The sequence below is a fragment of the Erigeron canadensis genome, chromosome 9 (genome assembly GCF_010389155.1).
Source record: "Erigeron canadensis isolate Cc75 chromosome 9, C_canadensis_v1, whole genome shotgun sequence".
NCBI classification, from domain to species: Eukaryota; Viridiplantae; Streptophyta; class Magnoliopsida; order Asterales; family Asteraceae; genus Erigeron; species Erigeron canadensis.
Window position 1 is genome coordinate 10,529,201 of NC_057769.1, and position 22,822 is coordinate 10,552,022.

General features: G+C 30.2%; 1 protein-coding gene and 1 long non-coding RNA gene across 3 annotated transcripts; both read right to left on the reverse strand.

Moving 5' to 3' along the window:
* Window positions 1–7,519: 7,519 nt before the first annotated feature.
* Window positions 7,520–9,309, reverse strand: LOC122582711. 2 transcript variants are annotated; one of them, XR_006321227.1, is made up of 3 exons: window positions 9,113–9,309; window positions 7,916–8,483; window positions 7,520–7,839 (listed from the first exon to the last, which is right to left on the reverse strand). It is a non-coding gene; the product is annotated as an uncharacterized LOC122582711 (long non-coding RNA). The 2 variants fall into 2 exon arrangements; XR_006321226.1 differs by having other exon boundaries at window positions 7,916–8,491.
* A 2,340-nt stretch (window positions 9,310–11,649) lies between these two features.
* Window positions 11,650–19,014, reverse strand: LOC122581680 (phosphoinositide phospholipase C 2-like). Its single transcript, XM_043753931.1, has 9 exons — window positions 18,660–19,014; window positions 14,285–14,481; window positions 13,921–14,056; window positions 13,331–13,582; window positions 12,949–13,160; window positions 12,750–12,867; window positions 12,328–12,480; window positions 12,164–12,250; window positions 11,650–12,078 (listed from the first exon to the last, which is right to left on the reverse strand). The coding sequence occupies exons 1-9, from the start codon at window positions 18,978–18,980 to the stop codon at window positions 11,785–11,787; spliced, it is 1,770 nt and encodes a 589-aa protein (XP_043609866.1). The 5' UTR covers window positions 18,981–19,014; the 3' UTR covers window positions 11,650–11,784.
* Window positions 19,015–22,822: the final 3,808 nt, after the last annotated feature.

Consider the following 22,822-nt stretch of genomic DNA (forward strand, 5'->3'; position numbering starts at 1 on the left):
CTCTGACTCAGGACGATCACGCCCCCGACGCCACTTCGTACCAGGTTTCAATTCGTTGAAATTAATCCCCTGATCAATCAACGACGCCGCCAACCCCTCCTTCACCCCGAAGGGACCATGAATTTCGTCATACCTATCCATGCTTTTTTAATTAATTACAAGATTTTTTTAATTAATTAGATCTCTCTCCCTCGCTCCTTTTCGTTTTCCTTTTGTTTTCTTTTCTTTTCTTATGATCAATAAAATTTTGGGGATCCATCCATCGAATCCTGCCGGTTATTTCTTTACCCATATGTTAACTTTATTTATACGCATGCTCCCCATGCTTTGGCCAGATTTCAAAATTCGTCCTTTTAACTTTTTTTATTTTTATTTTTTGGACAACGTATTGTTTAGTTTAAGAAAGGAGACAAAGATGGTCATAAAATTTATTCTTAAGATCTTTTTAAGTGAATAAAAAAAAAAGTGGAGAGTATAAAATTCATTGTTAAGATTTTTTAGGGAGGAGATTCCCAGTTACCCTAACATCATGTCAGGGTAATCTTGGCTGTTGAAGTCAAGATCTCCCTAATTTACCAGTTAGAGAAATAACTTAAAGGAATCCTTTTTTTTTTTTTTTTTTATTTTTAATTAAAGGAGTAGAGAGAAATTGTTTTTGCTTCGATACCTTTCCTGTCATTTTTAAGGTAACCAGGAAGAAAAACTTATCATCTCCTCTCTTTTCCTTTCCACTCTTAAGTTAACTAAATAATACAATTAATGGGGTATAAAGTGAGAAAAAAAAAAGCCAAAAATCCGATACCGAAACGGTACCGATGGATTTTTTTTTATTTAAATCTAGTTTCATATTTTAAATAACCTATCGAAAAACATCGACACAACCCATTTTCATACGAGTATTTAATAATCAATAATGTCGTATTTAAAAAATAATAACCATATGATTTTGGATCATTCACATTTGCACCTATTATAGAAGTCACGTCCAGATATATATCTAACCTGTATCTATATTGTTAAATGTTAGATTAATTATAAATGGTTAATTGGATCATATAAACTTGAGAAAATTACATTTTTGGTCCTTAAAGTTGGCAAGATTTTCAGTTATTGCCCTTAAGTGAATTAATTACAGAAAAACCCCTAAAGTTGGTCAAATTTTTCACTTTTCACTCTGTAACTAATGACCGTCTCTTAGGTCCGTTAAGTGAGGGGCAGATTCGTTATTTCACCATGATTCTTTCTTCCTTTTCTTCCAAACTCAAACACAAACCCAGATTTGTCAAGTTTTGAAAGAAAAAACGAAATGTCAATTGAAATCACGGCGGCCGAAAATTTGAAAATCACGCCGGAAAAATTAAAATATAGATTTATCTCTTGTTTCTTCGAATCGGAACACGGAACATGTCGGCTCAGAATTCAATCGTGCACGGACCCTAGCCAAAATAATCCGATCTAGACTTCGCCGGAAAATCTTGACCGCCGAAAAGACTTGTTTGAATTGAAAAGAAAGACAAAACAAAGCAATTGCAACTCGAATCCAACCAAATCTATTCAAAACCGATCCCAATCCAAGCAATTTCGAATACAAAAACCCTTGTTTCCGATCTCAAAGTTGTGTGTTTCGAGTGTGTGTTTGTGTGTCTTTCCGAGTGCGTGTGTGTGTTTTCAGTTGACATTTCGTTTTCCAGCCACCGTGATTTTCAAAATCTGGGTTTGTGTTTGAGTTTGGAGGAAGAATAGAAGATATCATGGTGAAATGACAAATTTGCACCTCACTTAACGTACCTAATAGACGACTGTTAGTTACGGAGTGAAAAGTGAAAAAATTGACCAACTTTAGGGTTTTTTCTGTAATTAATTCACTTAAAGACAATAACTGAAAATTCTACCAACTAGAGGGACCAAAAATGTAATTTTCTCTATAAACTTTGTATCTATACTATCGATCAGAGTGTTAGTTAAAATATAAGCTATATTATGTTTTGATGATGCTTTAAATATATTGTATATGTGAATTTAGATAATTTTGAGTTTATGTAAGATCATATCTATATAATTTCCTTTAGGTAATTGTTGAGTTTTTTTTCCTAATTTAGTGTGATGGTTTAAACTATTTATTTCGAAATTAATAACCAAACTAGTATATTATTAAAACTAGATTATTTTGTCACGTAATACGAGAGATAAACATATTAAGTTTTCATAATAAAATATCTAATAGTTATTAATAAGATATTTTGTTATTAAAATATTTTGTATTGTAAGTTATTAGTACGATAAGTATGGTATATCTTTGTATAATGATGCTGTAAACATAAATTTAGAAATTGAGATATTAAATTTATAGTGTAAAATTAAATATATTTAAAAAGCTTGCAATATTTGAACAAAAAGATTCTTGTATAAACCTTTGTTTATATATATAAATAGGTGGATAGAGATTTGTATGTATGGATAGGGATTTTCAGTTGAAATTGTAAGACATAAAATGAAATTAATAAGGTTAGAGAACGTTTCTAAATATTGAAAATGCTAGTTACCAAATCTTAAGTCATTAAAATAATAATAAATCAGTATATAACATACTCGGGATAATACAAGGGTTGGAGGTCGAATGTTCCATCAGTAAGGTTCTTTACATTGATAAGACCCACTGGCTTTGAGTCTCTGTTTTACATTTGTAAGGTGGATTATTGGAGGATTTTCTGAAATTATTCATAGATTTCATGTGAGAACTATTCACATATTAACATAAGTAATTATAAGTATAACTTGATACTCCCTCCGTCTCATTAAATGTGTCTTAGCTTGAATTTTCAAAGTCTTTCTTTATAAACTTTGACCTTAAATACTTTGACATGTGTTGTATAATATTTGATGAAAATTATAACAATAAAAAGTACATTTAAAACTCAATCAATTTTTATAACTTTCATCAAATATTATATAATACAAATCAAAATTTTAAGATCAAAGTTTATACAAAAGAAGACTTTGAATATTCAAAATATGACACAATTAATGGAACGGAGGGAGTAGTTCATATGTGAACGAATATGTTCATATATGCAATTCACATATGAACATCAAGTTATAATATAAAAGTTCTTATGGTTCTTTCAATTCAAATGATTCTCACATAAACCTTTTTCTGTATATATATATATAGGGGTTATTTATTGTAAAACAAATATTAAAGTAAAACAAATAAGACAAGATCTTGACCATTAGATCATGATACTATCGATGCACGGAGATTCACATATATATTGATGCACGATGATTTTCATGATGCACTATAATTACTAGTAAAGGAAAACCTATTGTTTTACATGTTTTACTTTAATACTTGTTTTATTTTACCTAAAACCTTTATATATATATATATACTTCTATATTATCTTATAATAATTATCACTTTCTCTCTCATAAAAGTGTTAGATGGAGAATTACCATTTTACCCTTTATAAATTAATTTACATCATTAATCCTTCATCTTCTAAATTATATCTACTATTACTTTACAACAATTACATTTATACAAATTACTTACACAGTTGCACCCACCATGAACAACACCACCACGACCACCGTCACCACCGCCAATCGTCGTCACCACCAAACCGCCGCTGCATCGCGCAGGTACAATGCTAGTATATATATATATATATATGGGGAAGGGAATATGAGGCTGTTAGACACCTAAATTTGGTGAAAAATCTCTCACATACCTTTTTTAAACCATAAAAATCATTGAGGGCCAAACATTTATTCAAAATATTAAAATATTGGTATGTGAGGGGTTTTTCACCCAAATTGGGTACATAATAGCCCCATATTCACTTTTCTCACATATATATAATCTTTTATCTGCAAACAAGATTGACAAGCATGTATATATATATATATATATATATGCATTTATATAGAAGTTACTTTCTTTTTTTATAATAAATGAGATATGTCACCTGGGCGTTGCCCCGAGAGACATTATATTTGTTACGATTTAATAGAAAAAATTGTTTAAATCTATTTAAATAAATTTTTGATTAAAATAACAAAATGTATAGAAATAAGTATATTAGTTACGACATTTCAATAACGGTTAGATAATGCGTTACAAATAGGTGTGAATTCATGGATCGAGGTTAACATACCACAAAATTTTTGAAAAAAACATGTATTAGGATTAAGAATAAAACAAAAATTGACATTTGTCAAAAAATGAACAGTAAAAGTTTTGTGTGAAAGGGAAAGTAGTTCGCAAAAAAGTTTAGTGCTAAAAGGGTTAGAGGTTAAAATGTTATGGTGAAAATAAAGAAAAATAAAAAAGCATAAAAGTTTAGTGCTAAAAGTATAAAGGTTTAAATATTGTGGTAAAAATAAAAGAATAAAAATGTTACTATTCTATGCACGCGACTGTTAAAAAACGAACAGTAAACTTTTTGTATGAAGGTGACAGCAGTTCGCTTAATAGTTTAGCACTAAAGTGTAAGAGGCTAAAATGTTGTGGTGAAATTAAAAGAAAATCAAAATGTATGAAGGTTTAGTGCGGAAATGTTGTGGTGAAATAATAAAAACCAAAAAGTATAAACTTTAGTGCTAAAAGTGAAAAGAGTTAAATTATTGTGATGAAAATAAAAAGGAAAAAAAGTTTATGGTAAAAATACAATAAAAAAAAGCAAAAAATATAAAAGTTTAGTGATATAAGTGTAAAGAGTTAAAGTATTGTGGATTTGTGGTTAAAAAAAAAACTTTTTGGTGAAAATAAAAAGAATATAAAAAGTTATAAAAGTTAAGTGTTAAAAGTGTAAATAGTTAAAGGGTCGTGGTAAAAATAAAAAGAAAGAAAAATAAAAAGTATAAACTATAAAGTATAAAGTTTAATGCTAAAAGTGGAAAGAGCTAAAGTATTGTGGTGAAAACAAAAAGAATAAAAAAAATTATGGCTTAAATAAAAGAAAATCGAGAATATAGAGGTTTAGTGCTAATAGTGTAAAGAGTTAACATATTATGGTGAAACAAAAAAGAATAGAAAGTTTGTTGTGAAAATAAAAGAACATAAAAAGGTATAAAAATTTAGTGTTAAAAGTGTAAAGAATTAAAGTATTGTAGTAAAAATAAAAAGAATAAAAGTTTACTATTCTTTACACGTGAATATGTACTTTTCTTTTTAATATATTTATTAACGAGATATGTCACCTGGGCGTTGCCTCTAGAGACATTATATTTGTTAACGATTTAATAAAAAATATTATTCAAGAGATAATGTGTCATAAACTTTTTAAGGAAAACATGTATTATTCAAATTATTAAAAACTGACATTTGTCATTTAAAAAATGAACTGTAAAAGTTTTGTGTCAAAGTAAAGTCGTTCGCGTAAAAGTTTTGTGTTAAAAGTGTAAGAGACTTAAATGTTGTGGTAAAAATAAAAGAAAATCAAAAAGTATAAAAATTTAGTACTAAAAGTATAAGGGGTTAAAATGTTGTGGTGAAAATAAAATGAATAGAAAGTTCATTATTCCTTACAAGTTTTCCCGTACATTTCTTTTTAATATATGTGTTAAAAAGTTTGTTGCTAAAGTGTATGAGGTTAAAATGTTATAGTTAAAATAAATGATTATCAAAAAGTAGAAAAATTTAGTGTTAAAAGTTAAGATATTGTGGTGAAAATAAAATGATTAAAAAGTTTACTAAGAATTATAAAAGTTTTGTTCTAAAAGTGTAAAAAGTGAAACTATTATGGTGAATATATAAAATAAAATAAAAATTATATTATTCTATACCCGCTTTCCCGTACCTTAAAGTAAAAGAAAATTAAAAACTATGAAAGATTAGTGCTAAAAGTGTAAAAAGTTAAAATATTGTGGTGAAAATAAAAAGAATACAAAGTTTAATAAAAAAATATTATAGTTTAGTGCTAAGAGTGTAAAGATTGAAAGTTTTGTGTTGAAAATAAAAAGAATAAAAAGTTTACTAAAAAGTATTATAACTTAATGCTAAAAGTGTAAAGATTGAAACTTCCGTGGTGAAAGTAAAAAAAATAAAAAGTATACTATTACTAAAAAATATTACTCCCCTCGTCCCACTAGAAGTGTCACATTTTGAATATTCAAAGTCTTTGTTTTTAACTTTGACTTTAAATATATTTTTTTGTGTTATATAATTGTTGATGAAATTTATACCAAATGAAAATATATCTAAAACTCAATCAATTCATGTAACTTTCATCAACTATTATATAACACAAACAAAAATAATTAAGGTCAAAGTTGATAAATAAAGACTTTGAATATTTAAAACAAGACACTTATAATGGGACGGAGGGAGTATAGTTTAGTGCTAAAAGTGTAAAGAATTGAAAGTTTTGTGGTGAAAATAAATAAAACAAAAAATTTATTAAAAAGTATTATAGTTTAGTGCTAAAAATGTAAAGATTGAAACTTATGTGGTAAAAGTAAAAAAAATAAAAAATATACTATTCCGTACACGCTTTTCGAGACTTTGTTTTTGATATATAATATAATTTGAAAAAAATCAAAAAGATTTAAATGATTAACGGTCAACAAAACGGATACAAAGGTTGGAGGAAGTCGGGGACGACGGTGCCTACTTTTTTCACCACCCTTGCGGCACCTATTGCATGAAATGGTGTGCAAATCGATACTCGGCGGTGATCAGGTTGCTCACCGGGTACACCATCCGGCCTAATAGTGGAATAGCCATCATATTCAGCTCCTTTTAATTCTCCCCATTTGTTTCCTTGTATTTGAATTAGTATGTCGAGACACATATTACGTTTGCTTTGCTGCCTTTTTATCAGTTACACGAGTTATTCTCTTTAGTACCTACATCCATATTCATTTTCCAGATACCCTGTAATGAGTTTCATTAACTCGTGTTTCTCTTTCCCGTAGTTTCAATTTGACAATTTGCAATCATCTTCTTGTGAAGAAGTTAGTCATATATAGGAGAATTGATACACTAATTTTGATCCACAAGATTGTTTTATTTTGATTACTCGCTATATGATTAATATAAATGTAAAAAACCACAAAGGAAATTTGCATATATAACCATTGGGCATGTGACTTTGTTTCATGTTAACCATTATACATGGAAAATTCACTAAATCCCTGAAGTTGTCAGCCATGAAATTTTTGGTTTTCAATTACAGGGTTGTCACAAGTTGGACACGCGATCTCATCTAGCCTTTTTACATGAAGTGGCTGTTTAGCATGATTAACGACCTGCCCATGTTTTCGAAGTTGTAACCGGACCATAGCATATTGGCATGTAAAAGGCAAAGCTTAATGCAGATACCGGAAGTAAATCTAAGCCTCTAAAGGCAGTACCAAGGCAATACAGTTGGAATTTTTTTTTTATAGGGATTTAGTTTGGTTTCCACATCGCCTATCACAAATCTCCAAGTCGATTGTGTTTGGTTAACAAACGTGGGTTCTATCTGATCAAGGTGCTGGAAAAGAGGATTGATATATAATTTTTTCGCAACGATTGTAATAAAACCAAAGTAGATAGCATAAATCCGAACTATTTGATACTTGGATAAAGTTAAGATGGGCTAAAATCATAAAACCAAAACAATGAGAATATCACTTTTTAGGAAGTCCTCTTAGTCGAAGCTCCCCTTTGAATGTGACACCATATAAGTAGCTACAAATCATCCTACAACTAGATAGCATAAATTCTAGCTTAAAGTACCTAAATAAGTGCTATAAATAAGTTTAACACTTCATACCAAATAATCAGTGCCTACAAGTGGTATATCGCCGTCATCATCAGTGTTATAGTCTACACACTTGCGGCCCAGCCAACTGCAAAAAAACAAAAAGAGTAAGGATCATATCTTAATATGTAAAATCAAAGAAATTGAAGTAAAAATTTGCTTACTTAAACTCTTTCGCCATTGACCAACTTGGTTGACCATTTACCATTTGCCCAGATCTGCGATAACTACTGTATTTTTGGGCTCCCCGTCGTCCGCATCAACACATCTTTCTTGCTCTATCAAATCAAGAATGTGGAAAGACGACTTTTCAACCTCCCCAAAAACAACAAAATCTCCATCGAGTTGGTGAGCTTCCCCAAAAATGATATAAAACTGGGAACCAATACTTTGAGCCCCCGCCATAGCCACATCTCCCTTTTTACCGTGTACAAGAGTATGGTTTTCATGAGAAAAAAGACCAAATACCGAGCGGCCTCCAAATCCATTTCCGTGTTCAAAATCACCTCCCTGGCACATACAGCCAGGGATGATGCGGTGAAATGGTGCACCACGGTAGAAATAAGACACTTCTCCATCTATATTCACTCCATTGCAAAGATGGAGAAAATTTTTTACGGTATCCGATACCTCATTGATCTTAAGCTTGATTTTCAGTTCACCTTTCACCTCCCCATTAATAGTTATTTCAAGCGCTGCTACAGGTTCAGGTTTTCTATCTTCCATACTTGTCTGAACCTCTTAACACAATAATTGATTCTTAGCCGAAATGTAATCACAAGCATATTCTTAGCCAATATTCTACTGACCACAAACTCAAACTAGATATCTAGCCAATATATGTCATAAAGTCCATTGGATAGGTAAACAATGGAAGTCATGGCTGGATTGGAAGGCACAATATATCATATGCTCATAAAAAATATAATATGTTACAAATTTCGCATACTTTTCACAGGCTATAACCAATTTTTTTATTCTAAATCCCTAACAAATTTAGCTCACATTAATCAAAGACAAAAATTATTATTCAACATTAAAATGTTGAAAATATTTTGAAAACTATCAAATGCATATAACTTAATCATTAGACACTTGTTATTTGGTATTTTACTTCAATTATTGCTTCATCTCACCCATTAATGAAAGAAGCAACTGAATAAGAAGAAAATACTATTTAGTTTTTTATGTTTATTTTTTTTATAATTTTAATTGTTAGTAAGGCTGGAAAGTTAAATATTATGTAGTTTTCATGTAAGTTTTTCTCAAATAGAATTCAATTATACACATATACATATATTTATATTATACACACATATTCAAAACCATAATCATAACTAACGAACAGATAAGAATCATACCGTGGGGAAAAACGGAACTCAAAAAGCAGATGCAGGCCGTCAGAATTGAGAAAGTTTGCGAATTGAGATATCACAGTTGCCGGAATTGCAGAGTCGGGTCATGTCTAAGTCGGGAATACTGAACAGGGAACGAAAAACGGGTTAGGTTATAATTAGTTGTGTGTATAAAATGGGAGGAAGAGGGGGTTATAGTTCAGTTGTGTTGTGACTTTTATTTTGTATAAATTAGAGGAAGATTGGGCCTAACTTTTCAAAAGAGAAATGATTTACTTGGCTTGTTTGTTTATAAAATAAAGTGACTCAATAAAAACATAATGTTTATATGAATTAAGTAAGTATAATTATAACTAAGGTTGTAAATATCGGTTATTGGTTTATTATCGCTCGACCCCCGATAAGTGATAAGTAAGATATATCGGGTACCCTAAATTGTGAATTTTTCTAATATTTATATATATACTAACAATATATACAATTTGTAATACAAATTGAAAAGTAAAATACTACAAAAGTAACTTATTGGCTTATTGCAACTGGAATATGAAGTAATAAAAAGTAATTACAAGTTTACAACTTGAAATTATAACAAAAAGGAAAATTAAGAAAGTATAGGATAAAGAAAGTACTTAACTAATTACAACTCGAAATAAAAAATTGTTGAAGATGAACTCAAATAATAAATAATTAATTAATAATTAACTACAAAAAAGAAAAGAAAAGAAAGTAAGAAACATACTGGAGCACAAATAGCTGTTGCCAGAGGTGGATTGGCCAGTGGTGGATCCGCCGGCGACTGGAATCGTCGGAAATCATAGCCACAAGTAGGCCAAAGGTGGGGAATAGCGAGGTGGGGGTTAGGTGTGTGAGAGGCTGAAACCAGTGAATGAGAATGGAAGCCAGAAACTCTAAAATCTTATTTTACCTTTTTCTTTTTTAATAAAAAAGTCAACTTTTTTTGTTGACTGAAAAGGACCGAAATGGACGATATTGGCCGATAAGTTTCAAGATTGACCAAAACGATAACTAGACCCGATAACTCATTTTTCGTATCAGTGAAGGGCCGACATCCGATATATCACCGATATATCGGCCGAGATGACCAATATTTGCAACACTGGTTATAACAAATATATTTGATAGACTTAATGAATTAAATTAAGCAAGATTAAGTCATGACTTTTTAATTAAGACATTACCAAACACTACTTTACGAAAAAAAAAATTTAATTATAAAATTATAATATGTGGCAAAATTAAAAGTTGAGATTAGGAAAGATAGTAAGTGGGATACACATATCATGCTTTAAAAGTTTTAGAAAGATTTTTAGAAAGATATTTGGAAGGATTAATCATTTTCCTTTTTAAAATTAGGTAATTTTGGGCTTTTGAGATAATTAAATGAGTTATGTTCAGAAAAATTAAATATAACTAGATTTTTTTACCCGTATTTCGCTACGATACGATGAATATAGTGCAATTAAAGTTTGTGCTTAAATATCAAATTGTAATTTTGTTATAAAGCATCAGTTTATTTACCTACATTACTCATGGATGTTGCTCCTATGAAACACTACTACTATGGTAACACCGATAAAGTATTGTATTAGGCTTAAAACTTAAAGATGTTGCATTATTGTTTATGCAACACAAAAAGAAGTGCAACATTAACCAGCGACACCTTATGTTTAAAGCAATATTTTCTTCTAAATACGCAACCGTTTTTAAAATGTTTCCATTGTATTAGAAATGTAACAGCGACGTACAAACAGAATGACTCGATTTGTATCACAAATTACACAAATATTGTTTTAATATTTTACTATGCTTTATTATTCGGCCAAATCACCGAATTTGAAGTCCTTTGCACTAACTCTCCATCTTAAGCAAAACTTGATATCTATCTAGAATCTATTTTCTTTTTTGGACTTTCAATGTTTACTTGTTCGTATATAAGAGTGACTCGAATCCAAGATAGAAGTGGGGCGAATACTTGACATTTGACAATGGTAAAACTATACAGAGTATAATTTTTCGTCTATAGGCCCAACTTAAATTCATATTATGGCCTAAAATTCAAAGTATGGCCCAACTTTATCATAGTGAACATTTTAATCAAATGTATTAAACTGCTATTATAGTGAACACTATAAGGTAATTATCAGTTTATATAACATCATGTTAGCTTATTAGTATTTAGATTTTTATAACCTTTATATATGCATATAGTCGTTTATAGTACCGATCAAAAGACCATTTTATTTTATCTTCTTTTATCCTTTTTTTTTTGAACATCGATTCATCATTTAAGATAGAATTCATCATTGTTGGCAGAAATCTTGTGAGAATTAACCAGTGCGCAAATGAAGAAACCCTTTTGTATTTGTTAACCCTAATTAAGGTTATTAACAAACCCATAGAAACAAATGTAGATCCAACGGGAAACACACAAATAACCCTCACAAATTTTGGAATATGCCACCATAACCATTGGAGGCATCTTATAACTTTATTAATAGATGATCTAAAAAACATAGTAATAGATGATGTTTGACATATTGTAAATTTTGAATCATATATTGTTTACAAACGTAATTTTTCTATATCTTATACATTTACAAAAACCATACATTGATTTATACAAATACGAACCACACGTAAATAGATAAAACAACTCATACAAATTCAAACCTCATAAGAAGCATCACAGATTTGTATCTATTACCCTTTTGATCATGAAGTGGTACAGCTCGAATCCCTGACCGTAGTTCAAAAACAGGAAGACAAGTTTGTCCTCCAAAATCATCCTTTTCGCCGATGTCATATTCATGTACCTCAACCCGAAGCAATGCAAGCTCTGGAACCGTCAATGGGAACTCAAACTCTTGTTCCCATTTTGGTTGCCAGTCGTCTTGTATGATCCTCGTTTTCTTCATCAATGAATCAGCTTCAACTCCAGCAATTCCAACCTAAAATGAATTGATTTTCTTATTAGTTTTGAAAGTAAATTAGGAAAAGTCAACTGAGATTAGAAGATGGAAAGTCCAAGTCAACCTTGACATAGAAATCTGGTGGTGAATAAATGTCAAAATGTGTTCTTTTGAAATCCAAATGCCATCCATCCCCCATGTAAACTTTAACCTGCAAAAGAATATATTTGACTACAAATAAACTCAAACTCATAATCTAGAGGTCATAAACTTGAAAGTTTGTGTTACCTTGAGAGTCTTTTTTACAGGAAGTGTTGCTTTAGGATCAAAGGTCTTGTCATCGGGGCCATTTTTGAGAAACAAATCTGGTTTTTTCACATACCCACAGCCTCCGTTGGCCCTGAACATTCCTTGCATCAACCACAATGACCTACCATGGGTCTGCGAAAACAAATGATATTAGTTTCTAAAAAGGTCAAAGTTTCGGGTCGTTTAATGGGTTAAAATGGGTCATTATGAATGGGTTGACAGGTAATTTCTCATTTTCTCTGGAATTTCTCAAATGCTATTGTACAATTTATTTTTATGACCAAAATCCTTTGCCGATATGCTTTTCACCCAAAAAGTCCAAACAATTAACTGACAAAGTCCTATATTGACCCGATATTGTCTATTCGGGCCAAACTAATATGTATAGTAAGGTTACCAACCTGCATGTTAAATGCAACCATTTGAGCCCCATGACTCCAACCAATTAAAGGATTGTAGTTTGATGAGTCAACTCGTGATCCTTTTGGAAACACCCTTAACAAGTTCCTCTGGGTAAACCTTAAAGAAAAATCAAACCAGACTTCAGTCACTTTAACAAATCTACCATTTAATGTGTCCATATTGAAACTGTTGGTTTACCTAATAACATCGGTTGCATGATTCTCAATGGCTTTTTCAAGTCGTGTTTCCCTCAGGCTAATCCGCTTAGCTGCAGTAGGATCGTCGTGTAGCCAGTCTTTCACTCCTCCTTTTAATTTCTTTGCTTGAATTGCGATCAATTCCTTGTACTCCGGCTCCATATTTTGTTTCACAGTCTCTTCTTCATATTGAAACTCTTCATCTTTGTGATCCTAAATGAACATGCAGCATTTTAATCAGCTAAACAACATTTAGTACGTGTGTTGGTTTAAAACCAATGTGTCGTAGTATTTATCTACGCTTGTTCAGGATTGTACAAAAATTTAAGAAATGCGTAGAGATGAATAACTATTTATACATGTTTATATATATAATTTCCAACCTCATCTAACAATGTTTGTTTCTCGCGAGGCTCTGATAATTCCACACCCCATACATCCTCTTCAGATGAGGCTTTCATTTTCAATGAGCCTTCATCATTTTCTTTCATGCTCTTGGTGGTGTCAAGATACTCCTTTGGTGGTTTAGTGGAGACAACAATCCGTTTCTTAAGTGATTCCGGAGAAGGGAAATCTTTCATAGTGTCGGGTCCAGTGTAAGTATACAGGACATCTCCATATGTTTCCATCACCATCTAACAAAACAAGTGTAAGTTTATAACAAAGCATAAGTCATTAATGCATCAAGAACTATGGCTTCAATGCTATAAGGAATTAGCCCAAGATGAAATTTGTAAGATTTGTAACCATCAACAAACGCATACACCAACCATCAATGGATGGATTGGTATTTGGGGAAACTTGAGACTTTGAGGTCTTGGGTACAAAGAGTAAAATGCTTTCATAAATGGAGACAGAGGTTTTCCCAAAATTGATTTCCTCTAAAATTGAAGTTCAGTATATAAAAAGGCCAAATTTGTCGTTTAAAAAAAAAAAAAAATGAATACGTCTTAAATGTATATCTTTAAATTACCTTTGCGACTTTAGCTTGAAGATCAGGAGTAAGATGATCTTCAAGAGTAAGGATGACAGGATAATCAGATGCCACAAACGCATACGTCTTAATGGCTTCTAAGCATTTGTCTAATTTGACCGGCGCTGTTAGTGTCCTGCATTTTATGTAAACAATCAAGTTAAAGTTAAGGCTCATACAACTAGAAGACTTACCCTCATTGCTTAATTCCTAAAATGGACTCTTACATTGTTTCTAAGTATACAATAACTAAAAACGGATTAAAATTGTAATTATGGACTTGGACAGTACTAAAAATTAAGATTGTGTATTACTTTTGTTCATCTAGTTTCAGAATAAACAGAAGGAAGGTTGCGTTACATACCCTCCATGGACGATATCAATATCATCTTTGGTAGAATTAGGCCACATATCGAGCTCAATGACTCGAACACCTCTCTTAAGGGATTCAATGATGGGCACAATGCTACAGTCACTGCTTATTTGGTTGCCTGTTAGATACGAATTGTGGCCCGTGTAGATAAAATAATGTGCCAATGGAGCCTCCATATCATGCATCACCTGTTTTTATATGTAACTATTAGTCTTCACTTATAAGGATTTAACTAAATTCATACACATCTGTTTCAAAAGAGACTTGAACTCTGAACCAGTGGTAAACATTTTTTTTTTTTTTTGAACATTAGTGGAAAATATCTTATAATTTACAAGTATGTGTCATTTTACCTTATATTTTGTAATTATCTGATTTTTGAAAAATGGGTATCTAACACACAATATATACATTAGTCCATAATGGGCCAATAAGGCAATAACCAACCCATTGCGACTCTTATTTGAATTGTCAATACAATACGTAATTTTAATTATTTAACTTGTATATATCATTTTTTTTTTGTAAATGATTCTCCAAGACAATAATAATCTAAGCATATGCCTAAGTCAACACAAGTGATCATTATCAATGTGTCATTATATATCAACTAGCTGGATTGTGGGAATTTAACGTTAATGTGAAAATGTCATTTGTTGGGTGTTTAACTTTTTAAAAAGGTTTACATTATGGCCCAAATAAACAATAATTAAAGGTGTTTGAAAATCATAAGAATTTGAACATCATATGTAACATTTTAGAATTGGAGAAACAAAAGTCTCTGTTTAAAAATAACCCAAAGAATTGAAAGTATCCACCGGTCCACGTGTTTTGTTAATGCAATATCTGTATATGAGTATATCTATGTTAGAATTAGGATTAGGATTAGGATCAGAGAAAAAAAAAGTCAAATAACTTTTAACACACACATGTCAGTTTTTTTTTATTAAAATAAAGGAAAATGCTAAAAAAACGACACATTTCACAAATATATAGGTTGGTAAAACCAAACACTGGTTTTCCTTTCTCTGCACTGAAGAGTATATGCCACTTTCTTTGTCAACATAATTTTTATATAGATCTATTTTTATGATAATTACCATTAGGTTTTTTATCCTAATAATTTATTTTTCGAAGAAGAAAATAAATATATACCGTGGCAAAAAAGTTCATCTTCCTTTTATTCGATCGAATAAAATATTTCTTTATTTTTTTTTACTTAAATATTGTATTTCTTTTACTTAATACGTGTCTTGCGATCTCTTGATGGTGGTCGTTGGGGCATCAATATATAATAGGAGTCTATGTTGAGTTCATCGCAGGGAAAATGCACTATTTGGTGAGGTTCATAAGAAAAAGAAATTGGAGGGGTTCATATCTGTGGATTAATGAAATAAAAAATAAGGTGATCGAATCTATTACTAATTTTATATTATAACTTCAATATTATTTTAAGAAAATTTAAGTGAGCCCTAGTTAAGTAGTTATAAACTTGAGAAGGTTTACAAGAGTAAAAAAGTAAATTTTTAAAAGGTAACAAATTATAGAAAACTAATATGACGTGATGTATGATTATGGGCTTGATAAGGTCCATGACATTATGGAAGTTATTGTCTCATTTAAAGTTTATAGGAAACGTGAATTTTAAAAATCTACATTCTATGAGTTGTCCATATATATATCAACATCCGAAATTAAATAATATATAAATAGAAGTCCCCGACGTTTTATTGGTTGACTTAAATGCACACACTATAAGTTTGGTACAACGTCATGATAAAATATTTATGAATCGAATATGATTAAATGATATGACACATAATTACTTGCTTTATAATATGTAAATAATAAGGAAAATGATACATTTTCTTAAACATTAGCCTAATAATTCTTTTAAAACTTTAAAAATATGACATTTAATATTTATTAATTCTATTTTCTAATCTTAATCTCTGATTTTGCCGAATGTATTCATCTAATAATTAAGATGATTTTTAGGGCATTATATTAAAAGGATTAATCATTTCCCAAATAATAACTTTGTACAATTGATATATTAATTTTGCAATACGTTTTGGAATTTAGTCAACCTAACATATGCTGCCTCCTTAAAACTCAGAACATAATTACTTAATTATGCCTACTTATAATAGAATCGCATTTTTTTTTTCTTCACAAAAGAGGTGTGTCATGGAGTAATATGTATAAAAATTATTATGTGATACACTAAAGTACTAAACTAACCTTTAATGGACAAAGCACTATATGTTAACTAAATGCGTAATAGCCTTTCACTAATAATTAATCATAATTACTAGTCATATAATTAAAAGACGAATATTTAAAGGAAGAAGGTTACTTTTCAAAAAAAAAATTTAAGGAAGAAGGTGCCAGAATAACGTGTAACACATTACAATAGTCGTAAAGATTTGTTTTAAATTTCAGCCACTCGTTAGGAGTTACGAAAAAAACGTGATTACCCAATCTCACTTGTAAGTTAATCATGCATGTTATTATAATTTTTTTAATAAATAATACTCTCTTCGTCCCATTTTAATTATTCTATTTTGACTGGTCAAGTCTTTTTTTTCCTAATTTGACCATAAATATCATAAATATCTTTGTTTATGTTATATATTATTTCTTTCCTAATTACAATAGGCTTTTGCTTTATAAAGTAGTAAAGATTTTTAAATTAATGTTAAATATATAATTTCATATCAATATATTTATCATGAAAAATAATACACATCATCCATTAATAGATGGATTAATACTTAAATAAGACTTGAAATCTCAAGTTCTTGGAGTGGAAGCAAAATATTGCGGGGTTGGAAACATAGAATGTTTTCTATTATCTCCAAGTTTCCATAGAAGTTGAAACAACACCGAGTTTAAAATTACCGCTTGAAAAAAAGAAATGTGTAGCCTTATTTATAAATCATTAGACTAGCTAGACACCTAGCTACCTTAGTCCCCACCCGTCTCTGGATCTCATTTCGCATCATTCCTATCATGTCGACTATTTACGGTAGACGGATTTAAATAAATATCTTCTAATAACTGTTTGATGGCATCTCTTTGATATATTATGTAAAACGGTGATCAATTATAAACTTAGGAGCAATTTATGATCTCAATAGATAATATATCTTAATGTTAAATGTTATATTAAAACTATTACGATAACGTACCCTGCAAATACCTAGTATTAATTAGTAGTACAAGTATATATGATAATAATAATATGATGATGATAATATATGAATTAGATGATCTGTCCTAATGTTGGATGTTACTCGTATATTAAAATGAAGTATTAATTTCTTAATTTGTGTTAGGTTAGGTCCCATGTTATTGTCGGTACCATGCACCACAACCCCATGTGACCCTTTACAAGTCTTTGACATCGGCGCTACTCTCAAGTCTCAACATAGAAAAGACCTCATTTGGAAAGATAAAATATATGAATCTTTTTATCTTTTTTGTATTGTTTTTGTTCTTTTATGTTTTGGGTTTTTATATCACCAATGTTATGACACAAGTGCTAAACTACTAGTCGTGTATGTTCACAAGAATTTCAGAATCATGATAAAAAGCTACTATCTATTAATTCTAGAATTAGTTGTCAATTAACCTAATTATCAATTTCCAAAACATTTAATTAAGTAATTAATCTTAATAAAAATCTCATGGTTCCATTTATTCATTAAGGATCATTTCAAATGGCCATTTAATTAAGTTCTTATGATTTATATACTAGTTTTTGAAGGTCTAATTTGTTAACAACAAGAAATAATCTTACATGTTCGATTCCTTTTTTTTAGAAAGACATAATGGATATATGGTTAACACTTTCAACTTTGGTGCGCCCATGTCGGGTTCGAATTCTGACAACATCTTAAAGAGTTTGCTCTCTCATATGTAAATGACCGGGTATAACGTTGCTAAAACTCCCTTAATCGCATTTACATGTAACATGATTACATGTTCTATTCCTAGCTATAAAAAGTACACATTCTTTATCATGATTAGATGTATTCTATTTCATTAACAATTAGTGTGATCAAGACCATTTAGTTATTCAATAATAATTGTTTAAATTTCTTTATAAAAGTGATGACAAAGAAAAACATATATCTTAATATAAGTGACGACAAGACCATCGATATAGGAATACTTAATTATTTGAGTGCACTTATGAAACTCTAACCTGGTAATTAAATCGATTTAGAATTATATATGATACTATATATCAAAAGATTTTTATTTCTTTACATCATCTAAACAAACTTCAAACTAATAAAAGTTTTCTCTTATAAAGATGATCATCAAGTAGGGTTTTATCAATATATATAAATAGTACCTTAGGAGGAAAAGGTAGAGGATGATTAGAGTCACCAAACAAGTACCGAAAAAATGCATCGAGATTCAAGACTCTCCTATGAAAGATCGGAAGGTGTTTAAGCTCTTTGATAGTAGCATCGATGATAGCCTCAGCCTCTTCTTTGGTCGCTTTATCGTCTCCTTGTACCTCGACCATGAACCGTTGCAAATGTTCAGCAGTCATGACACCATTCTCTGCATATTGACTAAAGAGTTCCTTGACATCGGCTGGAGGACCAGCTTCGCCCATTTTGAACCTACGCCGGAAACACCAACATACTTTGTATGTTTGCTTTGACATGTTTGAGGGTGAGAGTGACTTTGAAATTATGCTTTGTTGCGTGAGAATATATAGGGCCAAAAAGAATAATTGGTATAAGTTGAAAGGTGAAAATGATTCTAGCAATAAAAAATCATTCCAGTCAATTTGGAAATATTTAGTATGTATGTGACTATGTGTATTATTGGGTATTCATGGGTTTCAACATAACCTAAACCTCACTTACAAATAATTCTGATATTTTATTGAAGTAAATCTTTTTATCTTTAAACATGAGTGTAACTGTTTATTTTTCATACCTTGTAAAAGACGAAATTAGATACGACCGTGGCCATTATATACTTATATTTATGATTATAAAAGATTGAAGTTATAATCTAAACATTTGTGTAAACAAAAGCTCCAAATGCAGATATAATTTTATAAAGCAACGTAGTTTAGATCGAAAAGAGATTCTTAAAACCCAATTTGACTAGTCGGAAAAATCTAGACCTTTGAATGAAAATCAAGTGTCAAAATTTAAAATTTATCTTTAAATGTTAAACATTTAGATTTTCATTTAAGGGTTACGATCTTTTCAACTTGACTGGAATCCTTTCCGTTTAGATGAGTGGTAAACATCTTGGTTTTTGGAATCAGAAGTTCGATCCTTATCTCATGCAAAAATCAAAGGTTTTTTCTTACCATTTAGATAGAATCTGATTACCTGAAAATGGAGGTAATGTCTATCTACGTGAATGATGTCTACCATGGAGGTATTGACCCCAAAACTCGAAGAAAATGACGGCAGTGGACAAATTCTTGTTCCTTTTAACCATTATTTAATCTTATAAAACAACGAGCTAATATAACTTTTTATTATAAATTGAAATACTCAAATATTTGAATTAACGCGCAATAACAGAATATCAAACAGTTTTTTTTCTTTTTACAACTAGCTAATCAACCCGGTTCAACGTATGTAATTAAAAAGTTAAAACCAAAAAATGTATAGACTTATGTATGTAATTTAAGAGAGTTCTATGTATGTCTGGTTCAACGTACCTTGTTTGTTTTTTTTGCTTGATGGGAGGGGATTTAGGGGGGTTCTTGCACATATCGCTCGTAATTGTTGGATCCATGCTTGGTTGTATGCATATGGACATGTTTATTACATTTGCAAGTTGATGTTAATAGGTTTAAATGCCCTTTTTACCAAGTATTGTCCATTTTTCGCTAAAGTGTGTTATGTGTTCTCTGTTTTTTTTTTCTCTAATTGTAATGTAGTAAGACGATACTCGACCGACATGTATGGTTACTAAACTTTTTACACTCTATATCTTTTGTCTCTTTTTTGACGGAGATCCTTCTGGAAGCAGTTTCTCTATCTTCGTGTAGGGACAAAGCTGTCTACATTCTAACTCCCCCAAACCCGGCTTTTGCCGGATTGGGTATCATTGTTGTTATTGTTGTTGTATGTAATTTGTTGTTGATACATTATAACTTTTGATATAAAGATAACAACATATTTGTAAAGATGAACATTAATATATAAACCGATTAGGTAAAAAAAAGTTAAACTAACTACCATAAATCAATGGTAGATATAGAGTTAAAAATAAAGAGCTATAATACAATCGATCATTTTTCATATTAATTTTTAAAAAAATAAGGTTACAAAAATAATATGTAAAAAAAAAGATAACATAGGGCCTAATATAAAAAAAATAGTTTTTTATAAATAAAAAAAATACTTATGATAGATTAAGAGAAAATGTTGGTATGCTATATAGGAAAATAAGTTCTAGAAACATATATTTGTTTTATTTATATATAAGAGATTCATTTTAGAGTTACATTAACTGGTTAATTATATTGGACGAATTGGAACAACAATTATAAATAAAACATAGAACTAAAAACTAAAAATTTATATCGATAAACTCTTCATTTGTAATTTTCAAAAATAATTATAATAACTCATGTGTCTAATTAAACATGCCTAATACATGTATAAGGATAGAATATTCTCATAACATTTATTAGTATATGTAAATATATTTTCGTATCGTAAATGATTGTAAACAAAAATAATTGGATGGTCTCTCCTGATTCCTTGTATTAATCCTTTATCTAGACTATTTTATATGTGAATTTTAATCACTTAATAATCTCTTGATTATAATAAATTTGCTTTTGACAAAACTTGAACTCGAGATCCCCTTAAAAAATGGCGACTAGTGACTACTAAGCTATTTCCTAGTAATTCATTGTATATAATTGTATTAACATAAGTGGATATCATTTTTTAACAACAAATTATAAAGTATTACTCATATTACCATATGTAAATACACTTTAGAAAACACCATTGTCAAACGGAATTTTTTGTACGGATATAACAATTTTCAGCCCATTCGGTGTAATTACGAACTTTCGTTTGAAAATTTGCAAAACTACAAAAACTGGTGTCTAAGACACCGGTTTTGGGTTTTATGGACAAAGCGGTCTTGAGTCCATAAAATCCAAGATCTTAGACACCGGTTTTCATAGTTTTCCAATTTTTCAAACAAAAGTTCGTATTGCACCAAATGGGCTGAAAATTGTTGTATCCGTAAAAAAAATTCTTGTCAAACGGCATAGAAATATCATTAATCCATGTGTAAGTGCATACAGTTTCTTATTTGTTTAATACTATAGTAGCTATACTCTCGAACCACAAGAGACAATTTTTTCCGTCGGATCCAGTAAAGATTTGATTTGTTTTGATCTACTACAAAATTTACGCGCCATTTTTACCGAATTAAGCTTATCGAGTAACAATAAGATATTTTCAACTAGCGTATGGAAAGATATATAATTATACAAGAGAAAGTACATGCGCATTGCGACAGTGAGATGGTGGAGGTGACTAGTCATAGAATGTGATAAGTCATAAGAGGTGATAGGTCATAGAGTGTGATAGACAAATGTTTTAGCCGTACAGGCTCCATCCTCGGATTTAAAATTCGTCAAAAGTATATCGAATGACCTCTCTAATGAAAGAGCATGAAATTTTAAGAATACCCATATAATTTTTAAAATTTATCGATGTACGGTTTTTGAGATAAAAGATTTTGAATATATTAGAGGAATAAAATGATTTATGAAAGATAGAGAAAAATGAGTGGTTGACGTATGAAAAGAAAAACAAATGAATGGTTGAAATGTATATAGATGTATTATACATTATGCATTCGTAGGTGTACATTGTGAAAAGTTGAAAGTTGAAAAATTTTTGAAAAGAATAAATGCTTTATAATGTAGAGTTGTGATCAGAAGAAACCACAAAAAGTGGTGAAACCCAAGGGCTACATCTCAGCCCTTGGATCAAAAGCAAATCACGGCTAAGATTAAAAAAAATAACACGGAGGGGTAAATAAGTAATTTTACACATTATCTTATTCCTTTATTATTTCTTCCAAATCCAAACACACACACACACACAAAAACATACACAGACCTTTCTCTCTTTCTCTCTCTCTCACCACCAGTACCAGCACCATAACCACCACCACCACTACCACCACCGTGTTCAGATCACCATCACGTTCTAATCAGAATAGTACAGTCATCGTCGTCATCATCTTTATCATTCATCATCAATTGATCTTGAAGATGTTAATAACAATGGGGGATCTATTGAATACGAATATATGGCTTTTTGTTATGTAAATTTGAAATATTCAAATGTAATTAGATTACATGTGATTAGATCTATTCTAACATTTGAATTTGTTAAATTTTATTGGTTATTTAATTGACTTTGTTGTTTGGTATAATATTGCCTACAAAGTGTTTGATAAAATGTCTAAACCAAAGTTTCTTATATATGATTTAGTATC